Source organism: Salmo salar, chromosome 11 (assembly GCF_965601325.2).
Source record: "Salmo salar chromosome 11, fSalSal1, whole genome shotgun sequence".
NCBI lineage: Eukaryota > Metazoa > Chordata > Actinopteri > Salmoniformes > Salmonidae > Salmo > Salmo salar.
In genome coordinates this window covers 114,601,212-114,616,581 of record NC_138301.1, presented here as the reverse complement: position 1 = coordinate 114,616,581, position 15,370 = coordinate 114,601,212, and the positions used below count along the sequence as shown (strand labels likewise).

The following is a 15,370-nucleotide window of genomic DNA, read 5'->3' as shown; positions in this document are numbered from 1 at the left end:
CACAAAGGCGGAGGTAGCGGTCCTGCTGCTGGGTTGTTGCCCTCCTACGGCCTCCTCCACGTCTCCTGATGTACTGGCCTGTCTCCTGGTAGCGCCTCCATACTCTGGACACTACGCTGACAGACACAGCAAACCTTCTTGCCACAGCTCGCATTGATGTGCCATCCTGGATGAGCTGCACTACCTGAGCCACTTGTATGGGTTGTAGACTCCATCTCATGCTACCACTAAGTGAAAGCACCGCCAGCATTCAAAAGTGACCAAAACATCAGCCAGGAAGCATAGGAACTGAGAAGTGGTCTGTGGTCCCCACCTGCAGAACCACTCCTTTATTGGGGGTGTCTTGCTAATTGCCTATAATTTCCACCTGTTGTCTATTCCATTTGCACAACAGCATGTGAAATTTATTGTCAATCAGTGTTGCTTCCTAAGTGGACAGTTTGATTTCACAGAAGTGTGATTGACTTGGAGTTACATTGTGTTGTTTAAGTGTTCCCTTTATTTTTTTGAGCAGTGTATTTCATTTTTTTTTTTTATGGTTTGCAAACATTTCTAAAAACCTCTTCTTGCTTTGTCATTATGGGGTATTTGTGTAGATTGATGAGGAATAAAAACTATTTAATGAATTTTTAAATAAGGTTGTAACATAACAAAATGTTTTAAAAAAGTGGGGGTCTGAATACTTTCTGAATGCACTGTATATACAGTCATGTGATAAAGTAACTGCACCCCTGGAAAGTGGTGTATTTTTTTATTTTTACATATTCCCCTGCCTACAAGGCCAGCATCCCGGAGTCACCTCTTCACTGTTGACATTGAGACTGGTGTTTGCGGGTACTATTTAATGAAGCTGCCAGTTGAGGACTTGTGAGGCGTCTGTTTCTCAAACTAGACACCCTAATGTACTAGTTCTCTTGCTCAGTTATGCACCGGGGCCTCCCACACCTCTTTCTATTCTGGTTATAGTCAGTTTGTGCATTCAGGGCTCCAAGCACCCAATTTATAATATAATATAGAATTCAAACAATAGAATACAGCTCTATTGTAATGCTGTCTGCATGTGCTACCACTTACACTGGTTCCATAAGCTTGGCTTGCTTGCCCTGTAATCTGAAAAACACGGGGAGCAGGTTTACTTTTTGCAGAAACAGACTGGCACGGAGATAATAATAAAAATGTTGAAGGCTAAGACTTGCTTGGGGTACCAGTCTGTTTGTGCCATCATGCCACTTCTTGTCATGTTTGGGATGAAAAGGAGTGGCACGATTGCACAAACAGATCTGGGACCAGGCTATGTTTGGTTGATGAAGTAATGAAAAGTTATTAATAGTATAAAGAGTACAGTGCAGTACGGTTCAGCAGGTGTGTACAGTCAGTACCCACACGTACTCACTCACCTGTTATTCAGCACAACCTGGTGATTCACCTGGCGCCATGTTAACCCCTCATAATTCTCACTGGGACCCTCACTGACAGATATACAGCAGAGAAAGAAGAGAGAGAGTGGTTCAGTTAGTAGAGCATGGCGCTTGCAACACCAGGGTTGTGGATTTCTCCCATTCGTCTCTGCAGATCCTCTCAAGCTCTGTCAGGTTGGATGAGGAGCGTTGCTGCACAGCTATTATCAGATCTCTCCAGAGATGTTTGATCGGGTTCAAGTCCGGGCTCTGGCTGGGCCACTCAAGGACATTGAAACCCAAAGCCACTCCTGCTTTGTCTTGGTTGTGTGCTAAGGGTCATTGTCCTGTTGGAAGGTGAACCTTCAACCCAGTCTGAGGTCCTGAGCACTCTGGATCAGGTTTCCATTAAGGATCGCTTTGTACTTTGCTCCGTTCATCTTTGCCTCAATCCTGACTAGTCTCCCAGTCCATCGCGCTGAAAAACATCTCCCACAGCATGATGCTGCCACCACCATGCTTCACCGTAGGGATGGTGCCAGGTTTCCTCCAGACGTGACGCTTGGCATTCAGGCCAAAGATTTCAATCTTGGTTTCATCAGACCAGAGAATTATGTTTCTCATTTCTCATGGTCTTAGAGTCTTTAGGTGCCTTTTGGCAAACTCCAAGCGGGCTGTCATGTGCCTTTTACTGAGGAGTGGCTTCCGTCTGGCCACTCTACCATAAAGGCCTGATTGGTGGAGTGCTGCAGAGATGGTTGTACTTCTGGAAGTTTCTCCCATCTCCACAGAGGAACTCTAGAGTTCTGTCAGAGTTTCTATCAGGTTCTTGGTCATCTCCCTGACCAATGTCTTTCTCCCCCGTTTGCTCAGTTTGGCCTGCCGGCCAGCTCTAGGAAGAGTCTTGGTGGTTCCATACATCTTCCATTTAAGAATTATGGAGGCCACTGTGTTCTTCGGGACCTTCAATGCAGCAGAATTATTTTTGGTACCCTTCCCAGATCTGTGCCTCGACACAATCCTGTCTTGGAGCTCTACGGACAATTCCTTCGACCTCAAGGCTTGGTTTTTGCTCCGACATGCACTGTCAACTGTGGAACTTTATATAGACAGGTGTGTGCCTTTGGTAAATTCAATTGATTGGACAAATTTTGGAACAGGTGAACACCAATCACGTTGTATAAACATCAAAGATGATCAATGGAAATCGGATGAGCTCAATTTCGTGTCTCACAGAAAAGGGTCTGAATACTTATGTAAATAAGGTATCTGTTTTTTATTAGTTAATACATTTGCAAAAAAATCTTAAAACCTGTTTTCACTTTGTCATCATGAGGTATTGTGTGTAGCTAGCTGAGGAATTTTTTTGTTTAATCAATTTTAGAATTAGGCTGTAACGAAATGTGGAAAAAGTAATGGGGTCTGAATACTTTCCGAAGGCACTGAAGGTCAGTAACCCTGGTATTATCTACTGGGTTTACAGTGCCCTCCGTAATTACTGGCACAGTGCAGCATGTTTTCTTCCTTTGGCTCTATACTTCAAGACTTTGGATTTGAAATCAAACAATGACTATGAGGTTAAGGGGAATGGAAACACTTTAAGAAGTAAATATAAGCAGAGATGTATTCAATCCACTATTACTAAACATGTCCATTTAACATTAAAAAAAAAACATCTTTATATTTAGTATTTTGATCGTCAACAAGGTTTATTTGAGCTATGGTCAGCGCCATTTTAAATTGCCATAGTAATGACGTCACTGGTAGGAATCAGCAAATTGTCTGTGGTATTGAGTTTTCGCATGGAGGGTGAATCGAAGAGAGTGAGGTTAGGTGTGGACAACAAGTAGTAATTCAAACATGAACTGTATAGAGCCAGGCTGTATGAATTGGCTCCCAAAAAAATCCCTCGGTAAACTACCATCGGCTGCCCAAGGACCCACAACTTTTGAAGAAGTGGCTCCATGTCCTGAAGAGGAAAGACGTGCCAGCTCGAGCAAGCAGGATCTGCAGACATCACCTCGCAGAGGGAGACTTCACGATGAAGGGCACTTTCGATGTGGCAACCGGGAGTTTCTGAATGGAAAGGAGTCATTGGCCTACATTGAAACCCTCTGCTTGCGCCTCCATTTGACATTGAGGGTTATGGTGTAGGGGTTACTGACCGACCATCATCAACATCGCTGACTTTGGAGTCAAGCAAAAGTGACTGAATGGAGGAGGCGATGCGAGTCAATGCAATGGAGCCTGAGGTAACGCTAACCAGTCATGACTGTTGTTGACTAGGCTAGTGTTAGACACTAGACAACTTTGTTGCAACTCTAGTTGAAGGTAACTAGCTAATTGCGTCTGAAGTGTTTTGTGTAACACCTCACAGCAAATAACGTTGCTAACTGCAACTAAAATTGAAACACAATTTATCCGTGTACCCATGTTATTAGGTAACATTAGTTACTGTAGCTAGCTTCCACCTCAGTCAAGTACTGTAATACATTTCGTTTACAGATTATTATTTTTTTGTAATGTTTTGTTTAATCCACCTCATTTAGCTAGACTGAAGACATAGCTAATGTTTGCTGAAAAATAAATGTCCCTGTATTTGCTGTGTGTGTGTGTGTGTGTGTGTGTGTGTGTGTGTTTGAGTTTATTTTATTTTTACAGGGACAGTGCACATTAATCAACGTTTCAGTAAAACTGCCGGTTTTAGCCAGCCGGCTAATTTTCAACCGCAGTCCCTGGGCAGGTTATTAAAAACAATTACAATATAGACAATCATTGAACAGTGAGCACACGCAGAGTAACATAGGACAAGCAAGACATAGCATACAGACAGAGCAACATAGGACAAGCAAGACATAGCATGCAGACAGAGCAACATAGAACAAAAAGCAACAAGACAAAATCCATAAAAACAACAGTGTTTCCACACCTCACAAGCTACAGACAACAGACAACATGGAAAGCGGCAATACACAGCTAGGGATTATGTTCACAAGTCTGATTGACCTTTAGCCATGTCTTCATGCATTTTGTGAAAGTGTGATATGTGGTGCAGTTATGTGTGTCTGATGGCAGTGTATTCCAGACATGGGAAGCTCTCAGAGAAAGCCGATTTACTAAAGGTGCTTTTCCTTAAGGGAACTATACAGTCACCTCTCGTGGCAGACCTTGTGGATCTGCTGCCATATGTTTGGGTTTTCTGTTTTACAAAAATACTGAGTGGAGGGGGAGCTAGGCCATTTAGGATCTTGAATACAAGACATGCGTCGGTGTATTGCACAAGATTTTCCCAACTCAGGAGCTCATGCTTTCTGAGGATGTAACAGTGATGATGGCTATTGGGCTTTCTATCGAGCACTTTGAGAGCCTGTTTGTAGACAGACTGAATAGGTTTTAATGTTGTATAGCAAGCTTGGGTCCAACTAGTCAAGCAGTATGTTAAGTGGGGGAGTATCATCGATTGGAAATACAGTTTTGCTACCTCTGTGGTCAAACAATTTCGTATAAATCGGAAATTGGCTAGGTTGAATTTGGTTATTTGAATTACCTTTTTTACATGCTTTTTAAAAGAGAGGTTGGAATCAAGTATGATTCCAAGGTACTTAAAATCAGATACCACCTGGAGCTTCTCCCCTGACACAGACATCTGGCTCAGTAGCATCTGTTGCCCTCTTTGTGAAGAACATGCAAACTGTTTTTTTCACATTGAGATGCAAACACGAGTCACTGAGCCACTTTGTAACCTGGACCATTACAGTAGTGAGTTCTTGTGCAGCTTGTTGTTTGCATGCACATATCACTGTATCATCTGCATACATTTGAACTTCAGACCCAGTGCAGACGGAAGGCAGATCATTAATGTACAAGCTGAACAGGAGGGGCCCCAGTATTGACCCTTGGGGCACGCCCACATCATAGCTAAGAGTGGGCGACAGCTCACTGCTCACTCTGACACACTGAGTTCTGCCTTCAAGGTATGATTTCATCCATCTCAAGGCATCGGGGGAAAAGTTTTGTGATGAGAATCTCATGGTTAACAGTATCGAAAGCCTTCCTTAGGTCCAGAAACACAGCCCCAACAACGCCCCCTTTGTCCATCTTGGACTTCACATTTTCCAGAAGAAAGCAGTTGGCTGTTTCTGTGGAGTGTTTCGCTCTGAAGCCAAACTGCATGGAGTGTAATGTGAAGGGGCTGTTGTTGAGGTGGGAAATCAGTTGTTCTGCTACACACTTTTCAACAACCTTCGACACTACAGGTAGTATACTAATGGGCCTGTAGTTACTCACATCAGCAGGGTCGCCCGATTTAAAGATGGCCGTTATTATGGCTGACTTCCATACCCTTGGAAACACCCCCAGACCAATAGATGTGTTGGTGACCTTAGTAATGGGGCCAATGAGTGACTCTTTGTAGTTTTTAAGAAAGGTAGAGTCCAGCCCAAACACATCTTTGGATTTAGAGTTCTTTAGTGAGCTAATCACCTTGTTCACCTTTGACTCAGAAACCTCCCTTATGATGAAGACAGGTTGAGCGTCATTCACTAGCACTGAGCCCAATAAACCAGTGGAGGGGTTCAGTGTCAGTACCTTGACAGAGTCAATAAAGTAGGAATTGAAGGCTATTGCTATTTCAACTGCATCCTGTGTTAGATTGTTATTCACCATGATTTCTAGTCTTTTTGCTGTGTTACTATGGTCTTTCCCTGTTAACTTTTTTAGATTCTCCCAGATCAATTTAGAATTTCCCTTTGCCTCACCAATTACGTTAATTAAAAAGTTTGCCTTGGCCTGTCTGATTTCTTTCATCACCTTATTTCTCAACATGGTAAACCTACGTCTGTCATGCTCTAATTTGGATTTTAGGGCTGTTTTTAGAGCATAATCTCGTTCTTTCATCAATTTCCAAATTTCTCCATTTAGCCAAGGAAGAGTGCTCTTTTGGCCAGGTTTGGATTTGATTTTCTTCAGGAAACCATTTATTGTAGCCTGGATTGTGGATAGAAAAACCTCACTATCAGCTTCCACGTCTGTATAGGACAAGAGATCATTCCAGTGTGTGTGTGTGTGTGTGTGACAAAGCATACAACATGTAGCTTTTTAATGCCAACTGATATATTTGGGTTCAGTTGTCTTAACAAAACTTTTGTTTGTTTTCAGGATGACATCTCCATCCCGGAAAATGTTTTCATCCTGGAGGAGACTGTGCAGGAGGCAGGTGATACATGCAAATAAATGTTATTTCTAAGGCTATTGCTTATTTCAAGTATATGCAGTGATTGTTTAATATAACTATAGCCTAATCGATGCCTTGTTTTCTACCAACAGGAAAGAACAGTTAGTACAGCATGCCAAACTGACCCCTAGGTGCCAGATTGTTCCTGTGCTGCGGTGGAGAAGAGGTCCACTGGGACCATCACTAAAGAGCTCAGCTAGATTGCGCTGACGACCATCAGTATACAACCGAGTCCTGCCCCTATACGCCACAGATGGAGCTAACGGAGAGTGAGATCAGTGAAGATCAGAACTCGCTGTATGAACCTGAGAGCTCAGAATCACAATCATCACAGTGCGACTAAAGATATACTATTAATCACTTTGGGGGAGCGAGCTGGTGTTCTGAAAATGGAGAAGGAGCAGGTCATTCAACAGTGAATTCAAAAGATACACCCACCCATTAAGGGAATTGGAGTGAAATTGTTTTTCCAGATTTCTTTTTTTACTTGTTTCAATGGATGTGCTACTCTGTATTGGTTCTGCTGTTCCGACTCTCTCTCAACCTATTTATGCTCAGCTATGAAAAGCCAACTGACATTTTCTCCTGAGGTGTTGAACTGTTGCACCCTCTATAGCCACTATGGTTATTATTTTGATGTAAAAAGGGCTTTTGTAAAATACATTTGATTGTTTGCTGTGCTGGATGCTGTGTATTCACTAACTTTCTGAATGACGGAAATGTTTATAGTATCTGTAACATATCTTGGTGTGTATTTAATCTGCATCTTAACTTCTTAAAGTGGCAATCAGCAGTAGAAACAATAAAAGTGTCTCCCTGCTCCTCTTTCGGTAAAAAGCTGAGAAATGGGACTAGAGAAATGTAACCACTCAAATTCATAGACAGAGCTATAGATGCAAGGACTGACCATCCATGATATCAACATTGTAATCCTGTTTCTATTATCTGTTTCCACTACCATGTACGCAGTTCGCTTTGGATAAAGGTGTCTGCTAAATGACATACTATTAAAATCTACTTTGACTCTGCCAACTAGTTGCCCGTGTGTGTACCATTCATTTCCAATAGATGGCAGCCAAAGCTAGTTGAAGTCACTACTCTAGCGACAGGGACATGGGATTAGTGCACACTGAAAGTAGTTCACTTCAAAGCAAGTTTATCTGGTTACACTTGAACCTGTTGTAATAGTGGACAAGCTAACTAACACTATTTTTACAAACGACCCAGGCATTAGGTCTATGTCTTAGGCTAGATATACTAAATTACTTTTATTCTGTGCCTTTGCTTCTGGCTATGCGCGCCTTATGGAAGAAACGGCACATGCAGGGATGAGACGCCGTACACCTCGTCCAATTCTCCCTTGTGCCGATAGGGTGAACTAGCGATAAACTGCCTGCCTGTATGCTTTGCCAACAAAATCATACAAATGATTCTGATACCGAAACTAAATCACAATGTATTTATAAGGAGCACGCCCCATTATTGGTTAGAATGAGATTTCATTAATCATGATGCTGTCTGCGATTCCAACTCTGGTCGTCTAAAGGTAAATGTGTTACCAAAGTGCCAAACAGCGCTGACGATAAACATATTTATAGGATCTATCTATATATAGGAACACCAACCCACTACTAACATTATTACATTTTTTAAACGTTTTACAGCCACCATCCATTGGGATTTTGTACTGTATCGCCACCATCTCTCTACAACACACACACTCCTAGTCTAGCCATTACTTGGCAGTATCCCCACTCACGCCAGTTTGTGTTTGCCTACGCCAACCCTCTAGCTGAGGTGTTTCAGGCGGCATATCTGTGTTGCGACTGCTACGAGAACGAACTCTTTAAATCAGGGGCAACGATCGGCTCAAACATGAACGGCTTCAGTAGGTTTATTGGCTCCCTAACTAACAATTATTTCATTCTCTGTAATAAACTCATTCTCAGACTTTGAGCTACTCTGTAAATTCAGCCATTTTGTGGTGTTCCAAAATGTTCTCTCCTGCCTGTGACGCAACAATGCCAATATGGCGATTTACAGTTACAGTTAGATGGCATTCTATATCATAGTGTTTCCGTTCCCCTTTAAATACTTTTTGTACATAGTCCCCCCATTTTAGGGGAGAAAATAATATTGGACAAATTCACTTATGTGTATTTAAGCAGTATAAAGTTATGTATTTGGTCCCATATTCATAGCATGCAATGATTACATCAAGCTTGTGACTACACATTTGATGGATACATTTGCTGGTATCATCCACATTAATGTCGAAGTGTTTAGAAACCAATTATACTCTTATTTATCATAAAAGTGACTCCAAAATGACACAGCACATTATTTACCATTCATTTGTATTGGGCACAAAATAATCTGAAACACAATTAAAACAAACAGCTAATGCATCCAACAAATGTGTAGAACTTTAGCTACACCTTACAGCACAGCTTTCACCCAGCTTTAACAACACCTTACAGCACAGCTTCCACCCAGCATTGTAATACATGTTTTCTTACTTGAGAGAGACAGATTCGCATCGTGAGAAGACAAGCCTTTGATGAGGAGAATAAAAAAATGAAACAACAATAGTGATGACAATAAAAACTCAAAAGGTTCCAATGTAGGCTACAGCTTCTAAAATGTCATTACCAGCAGAGAACCATTCCCCCAGCCATTACTAAAGCAAGTAGCAAGTGTTCACGTTCTGGAGAAGAAGAATAAAAAAAAACTGTCATTAACCACCAACAATATGAGATGAAGGAAAAGTAATTTCTGCTAAATAAGAAGTACTGTAACTACAGTACCAGTCAAAGTTTGGACACACCTACTCATTCAAGAGTTTCTTTATTTTTAATATTTCCTACATTGTAGAATAATAGTGAAGACATCAAAACTATGAAATAACACATATGGAATCATGCAGTAACCAAAAAAGTGTTGAACCAATCAAAATATATTTTATATTTGAGATTCTTCAAAGTAGCCACTATTTGCCTTGATGACAGCTTTGCACATTCTTGGCATTCTCTCCACCAGCTTCATGAGGTAGTCACCTGGAATGCATTTCAATTAATGTTAATTTGCGTTTGAGCCAATCAGTTGTGTTGTGACAAGGTAGGGGTGGTATACAGAAGATAGACATATTTGGTGAAAGACCAAGTCCATATTATGGCAAGAACAGCTCGAATAAGCAAAGAGAAACAACAGTCCATCATTACTTTAAGACCGGTGAAAATCTGTCCTTTGGTCTGATGAGACCAAATTTGAGATTTTTGCTTGCAACCACCCTGTCTTTGTGAGACGCAGAGTAGGTGAACGGATGATCTCCACATCATTCCCCACAGTCGAGAGTGGATGAAACATTAATGTTACATGTCAGTTACAATACTAGCTCAGCACTGCGAATAAACACTAGTTTAGTTGTTTTCTGTTAAGTTAAACAGCATTTACCTTGCCAGTTACATCTGTCATCTAAATAGTAGCCAGTTTCTGCTCTGCTTGCTTTTACAACTCGGTGATCGAACGCAACAGATACAGTGCATTCGGAGAGTATTCAGATCCATTGACTTTTCTCAAATTTAGTTACAGCCTTATTTTTTCCCCCCCTCATCAATCTACCCACAATACCCCATAATGACAAAGCAAAAGCAGGTTTTTCTAAAATGTTTGCTATTTATTTTATTTTTTTATAAAACTGAAGTATCACATTTACATAAAAATTCAGACCCTTTACTCAATACTTTGTTGAAGCACCTTTGGCAGCGATTACAGCCTCAAGTCTCCTTGGGTATTTCATATTTTTTTATTTAACCTTTATCTAACCAGGCAAGTCAGTTAAGTACAAATTCTTATTTACAAAGATAGCCTACACCAGCCAAACCCGGGTGACGCTGGTCCAATTGTGCACTGCCCTTTGGGACTCCCAATAACGACCGGATGTGATGCAGCCTGGATTCGACCAGGGTGTCTGTAGTGACTCCTCTAACACTGAGATGCAGTGCCTTAGACCGCTGCACCAGTCGGGAGCCCCATGACGATACAAGCTTGGCACACCTGTATTTGGGGAGTTTCTCCCATTCTTCTCTGTAGATCCTCTCAAGCTCTGCCAGGTTAGATGGGGAGCATCGCTGCACAGCTATTTTCAGGTCTCTCCAGAGATGTTTGATCAGGTTCAAATCCGGGCCCCGCTGGGCCACTCAAGGACATTCAGAGACGTATCCCGAAGCCACACCTGCGTTGTCCTGGCTGTGTGCTTAGGAAGTCCTGTTGGATGGTGAACCTTTGCCCCAGACTGAGGTCATGAGCGCTCTGGAGCAGATTATCAAGGATCTCTCTGTACTTTTTTCTGTTTATCTTTCCCTCGATCCTGAATAGTCTCCCAGTCTCTGCCGCTGAAAAACACCCCCACAGCATGATGTTGCCACCACCATGCTTCACCATAGGGATGGTATTGGCCAGATGATGAGCGTTGCCTGGTTTCCTCCAGACATGACACTTGGCATTTAGGCCAAAGAGATCAATCTTGGTTTCATCCAACCAGAGAATGTTTTAGGTGCCTTTTGGCAAACTCTATGTGGGCTGTCATGTGCCTTTTACTGAGAAGTGGCTTCAGTCTTGCCACTCTACCATAAAGGCCTGATTGGTGGAGTGCGGCAGATATGGTTATCCTGATGGAAGTTTCTCCCATCTCCAGAGAGGCACTCTGGAGCTCTGTCAGAGTGACCATTGGGTTCTTGGTCACCTCCCTGACCAAGGACCTTCTCCCCCGATTGATCAGTTTGGCGGGCAGCCAGCTCTAGGAAGAGTCTTGGTGGTTCCAAACTTCTTCCATTTAAGAATGATGGAGGCCATTGTGTTCTTGGGGACCTTCAATGCTGCAGAAATATTTTGGTACCCTTCCCCAGATCCTGTCACGGAGCTCTACGGACAATTCCTTTGCAACATTACTTGTTTATTTCTCTGACATGCACTGTCAACTGTGGAACCTTTTATAGACAGGTGTGTATCATGTCGAATCAATTCAAATCATGTCCAATCAATTGAATTTACCACAGGTGGACACCAATCAAGTTGCAGAAACATCTCAAGGATGATCAATGGAAAAAGGATGCACCTGAGCTCAATTTTGAGTCTCATAGCAAAGGGTCTGAATACTTACAGTACCAGTCAAAGGTTTGGACACACCTACTCATTCAAGGGTTTTTCTTCTTTTTTTTTGTTGTATTTTATACATTGTGCAATAATAGTGAAGACATCAAAACACATATGGAATCATGTAGTAACCAAAAAAAAGGGTTAAACAAATCACAATATATTTTAGATTCTTCAAAGTAGCAACCCTTTGCCTTGATGACAGCTTTGCACACTCTTGGCATTCTCTCAACCAGCTTCACCTGGAATTATTTTCCAACAGTCTTGAAGGAGTTCCCACATATGCTGAGCACTGGTTGGCTGCTTTTCCTTCACTCTGCAGTCCAACTCATCCCAAACCATCTCATTTGGGTTGAGGTCAGGTGATTGTAGAAGCCAGGTCATCTGATGCAGCACTCCATCCCCCCCCCCCCCCCCCCCCCCGCCTTGAGGTTTGTTGGGTCATTGTCCTGTTGAAAAACAAATGAACATCCCACTAAGCGCAAACCAAATTATCAAGGAACCTACCAGGTACCACCCTAAATCCGTAACCATGGGCATCCTCTTAGATATCATCCTGACCAACTTGCCCTCTAAATACACCTCTGCTGTCTTCAACCAAGATCTCAGCGATCACTCTCTCATTGCCTGCGTGCTTAATGGGTCCGCGGTCAAACGACCACCCCTCAACACTGTCAAACGCGCCCTAAAACACTTCAGTGAGCAGGCCTTTCTAATCGACCTGGCCCGCGTATCCTGGAAGGATATTGACCTCATCCCGTCAGTAGAGGATGCCTGGTTGCTCTTCAAAACTGCTTTCCTCACCAGAGTCAATGTGTGGGGGCATCGGTTAGTTGAGGTAATATGTACATGTAGGTAGAGTTAAAGTGACTATGCATAGATGATAAACAGAGTAGCAACAGCGTAATAGAGGGGTCTGGGTAGCTCTTTGATTAGCTGTTCAGTTGTCTTATGGCTTGGGGGTAGAAGCTGTTAAGAAGCCTTTTGGACCTCAACTTGGTGCTCCAGTACCGCTTGCCGTGCGGTAGCAGAGAGAACAGTCTATGACTAGGGTGGCTGGAGTCTGACAATTTTTAGGGCCTTCCTCTGATACCGCCTGATAGAGGTCCTAGATGGCAGAAAGCTTGGCCCCAGTTATGTACTGGGCCGTATGCACTACCCTCTGTAATGCCTTGCGGTCGGAGGCCGAGCAGTTTCCATACCAGGCAGTGATGCAACCAGTCAGGATGCTCTCGATGGTGCAGCTGTAGAACCTTTTGAGGATCTCAGGACCCATGCCAAATCTTTTTATTTTCCTGAGGGGGAATAGGCCTTGTTGTGCCCTCTTTACGACTGTCTTAGTGTGTTTGGACCATGTTAGTTTGTTGGTGATGTGGACATCAAGGAACTTGAAGCTCTCAACCTGCTCTACTACAGCCCTGTCGATGAGAATGGGGCGTGCTCGGTCCTCCTTGTCCTGTAGTCAACAATCATCTCCTTTGTCTTAATCACGTTGAGGGAGAGGTTGTTGTCCTGGCAACACACGACCAGGTCTCTGACCTCCTCCCTATAGGCTGTGTCATTGTTGTCGGTGATTAGGCCTACCACTGTTGTGTCATCGGCAAACTTGATGATGGTGTTTGAGTCGTGCCTGGCCATGCAGTTATGCGTGAACAGGAGGGAACTGAGCACACACCCCTGAGGGGCCCCCGTGTTGAGGATCAGCATGGCGGCTGTGTTGCTACCTACCCTTACCACCTGGGGGCGGCCCGTCAGGAAGTCCAGGATCCAGTTGCAGAGGGAGGTGTTCAGTCCCAGGGTCCTAGCTTAGTGATGAGATTTGAGGGCACTATGGTGTTGAATGCTGAGCTGTAGTCAATGAATAGCATTCTCACATAGGTGTTCCTTTTGTCCAGGTGGGAAAGGGCAGTGTGGAGTGCAATGGAGACTGCATCATCTGTGAATCTGTTGGGACGTTATGCAAATTGGAGTGGGTCTAGGGTTTCTGGGATAATGGTGTTGATGTGGGCCATGACCAGCCTTTCAAAGCACTTCATGGCTACAGTTGGTCAGCACATGCCCGGAGCACACGTCCTGGTAATCCATCCGGCCCCGGAGCCTTGTGAATGTTGACCTGTTTAAAGGTCTTACTCACGTCGGCTACGGAGAGCGTGATCACACAGTCGTCCGGAACAGCTGGTGCTCTCATGGTTCAATGTTACTTGCCACGAATTGAGCATAGAAGGTAATTTAGCTCGTCTGGTAGGTTTGTGTCACTGGGCAGCTCATGGCTGTGCTTCCCTTTGTAGTCTAATACTTTGCTAGACATGTCACATCCGATGAGCGTCGGTGTAGTATGATTCAATCTTAGCCATGTATTGATGCTTTGCCTATTTGATGGTTCGTCGGAGGGCATTGCGGGATTTCTTATAGGCTTCCGGGTTAGAGTCCCACTCCTTGAAAGCGGCAGCTCTACCCTTAGCTTAGTGCGGATGTTGCCTGTAATCCATGTCTTCTGGTTGAGGTATGTACGTACAGTCACTGTGGGGACATCATCGGTGCACTTATTGATGAAGCCAGTGACTGATGTGGTGTAATCCTCAATGCCATCGGAAGAATCACGGAACATTTTCCAGTCTGTGCTAGCAAAACAGTCCTGTAGCTTAGCATCTGCTTCATCTGACGACTTTCTTATTGACCAAGTCACTGGTGCTTCCTGCTTTAGTTTTTGCTTGTAAGCAGGAATCAGGAGAATAGAATTATGGTCAGATTTGCCCAAATGGAGGGCGAGGGAGAGTTTTGTACGCATCTCTATGTGTGGAGTAAAGGTGGTTTAGAGTTTTTTCCCCTCTGGTTGCACATTTAACATGCTGATAGAAATTAGGTAAAACTGATTTGAGTTTTCCTGCATTAATCACCACAAGTTCAAAGAAGCTCAGTCCAAACTTGGAATAGCATCAGCTGAACTTGTACAGCTCTCAAACACTCGCTGGGCACGCCAGCTGCGGTTCATAAATGCAGTCCTGGACACTTGAACTGCCATTTTTGATTGTCTTTCTGCCATTGGATCCCCCATGGCTGTTGGTCTGAGAGCAAAGCTTCATACGTTTTCTACTGATGTTTCAGTCCCTTCTTCCTATAACTGAGGGACTACCCAAGTTCCTCCAGAAAGAGACTGTAGACCTGGCAAAAGCTTGTTTCGGCAAACAAGCTGTATGTGACACACTGATCGGCAAACGCACAGATGCATTTGCCACAGATCTTTATTGACAGAACCAAAGCACTTTGTGAAATTCACAATATTCCAGAGGCAGATGCAGCAAGAAAGTGCAAACGAAGGAAAATGGGAGATTTTGTGGTGGAGACCTCCTTGGGTTTAGGCACAGAATTGTCATGTTCCCAAACAATGAAAACAGAGTTGTTGCTCCCTTGCTTGGACAGGATGGGTTGTGAGCTTGACCAGCGATTCTCGACTGTAGATGCAGGTCTGCTCAAAGGCATACAGGCATGCAGCCCCAACTCAAAAAACTTCCTAGATACATCATGCTTAACTGAGTTTGCCAAGCACTATGGTATTGATGTTAAAACAGAAGAGATGTTGGTGTCC

At 43.4% G+C, this 15,370-nt stretch overlaps 1 protein-coding gene and 1 long non-coding RNA gene across 4 annotated transcripts in view; one reads left to right on the top strand and one right to left on the bottom strand.

The window, feature by feature from the left end:
• The window catches only part of LOC106593431 (globoside alpha-1,3-N-acetylgalactosaminyltransferase 1), an 83,632-nt gene that overhangs the window by 13,821 nt on the left and 54,441 nt on the right, over positions 1 to 15,370 (bottom strand). For 2 of the 3 annotated variants that reach the window (XM_082958298.1, XM_082958297.1), the window contains exons 2-3: positions 1,398 to 1,469; positions 1,075 to 1,110 (exon numbers count right to left, since the gene is read on the bottom strand). In XM_082958298.1, coding sequence (XP_082814424.1) covers positions 1,075 to 1,085 — 11 coding nt within the window. In that variant the 5' untranslated portion in view covers positions 1,086 to 1,110; positions 1,398 to 1,469. Of the gene's footprint in view, positions 1 to 1,074; positions 1,111 to 1,397; positions 1,470 to 9,149; positions 9,186 to 9,282; positions 9,338 to 15,370 lie in introns of all 3 variants that reach the window. The other variant, XM_045690178.2, reaches the window with a different exon arrangement.
• Positions 3,114 to 7,665, top strand: LOC106563766 (uncharacterized). Its single transcript, XR_006757716.2, has 3 exons — positions 3,114 to 3,649; positions 6,555 to 6,612; positions 6,723 to 7,665. It is a non-coding gene; the product is annotated as an uncharacterized LOC106563766 (long non-coding RNA).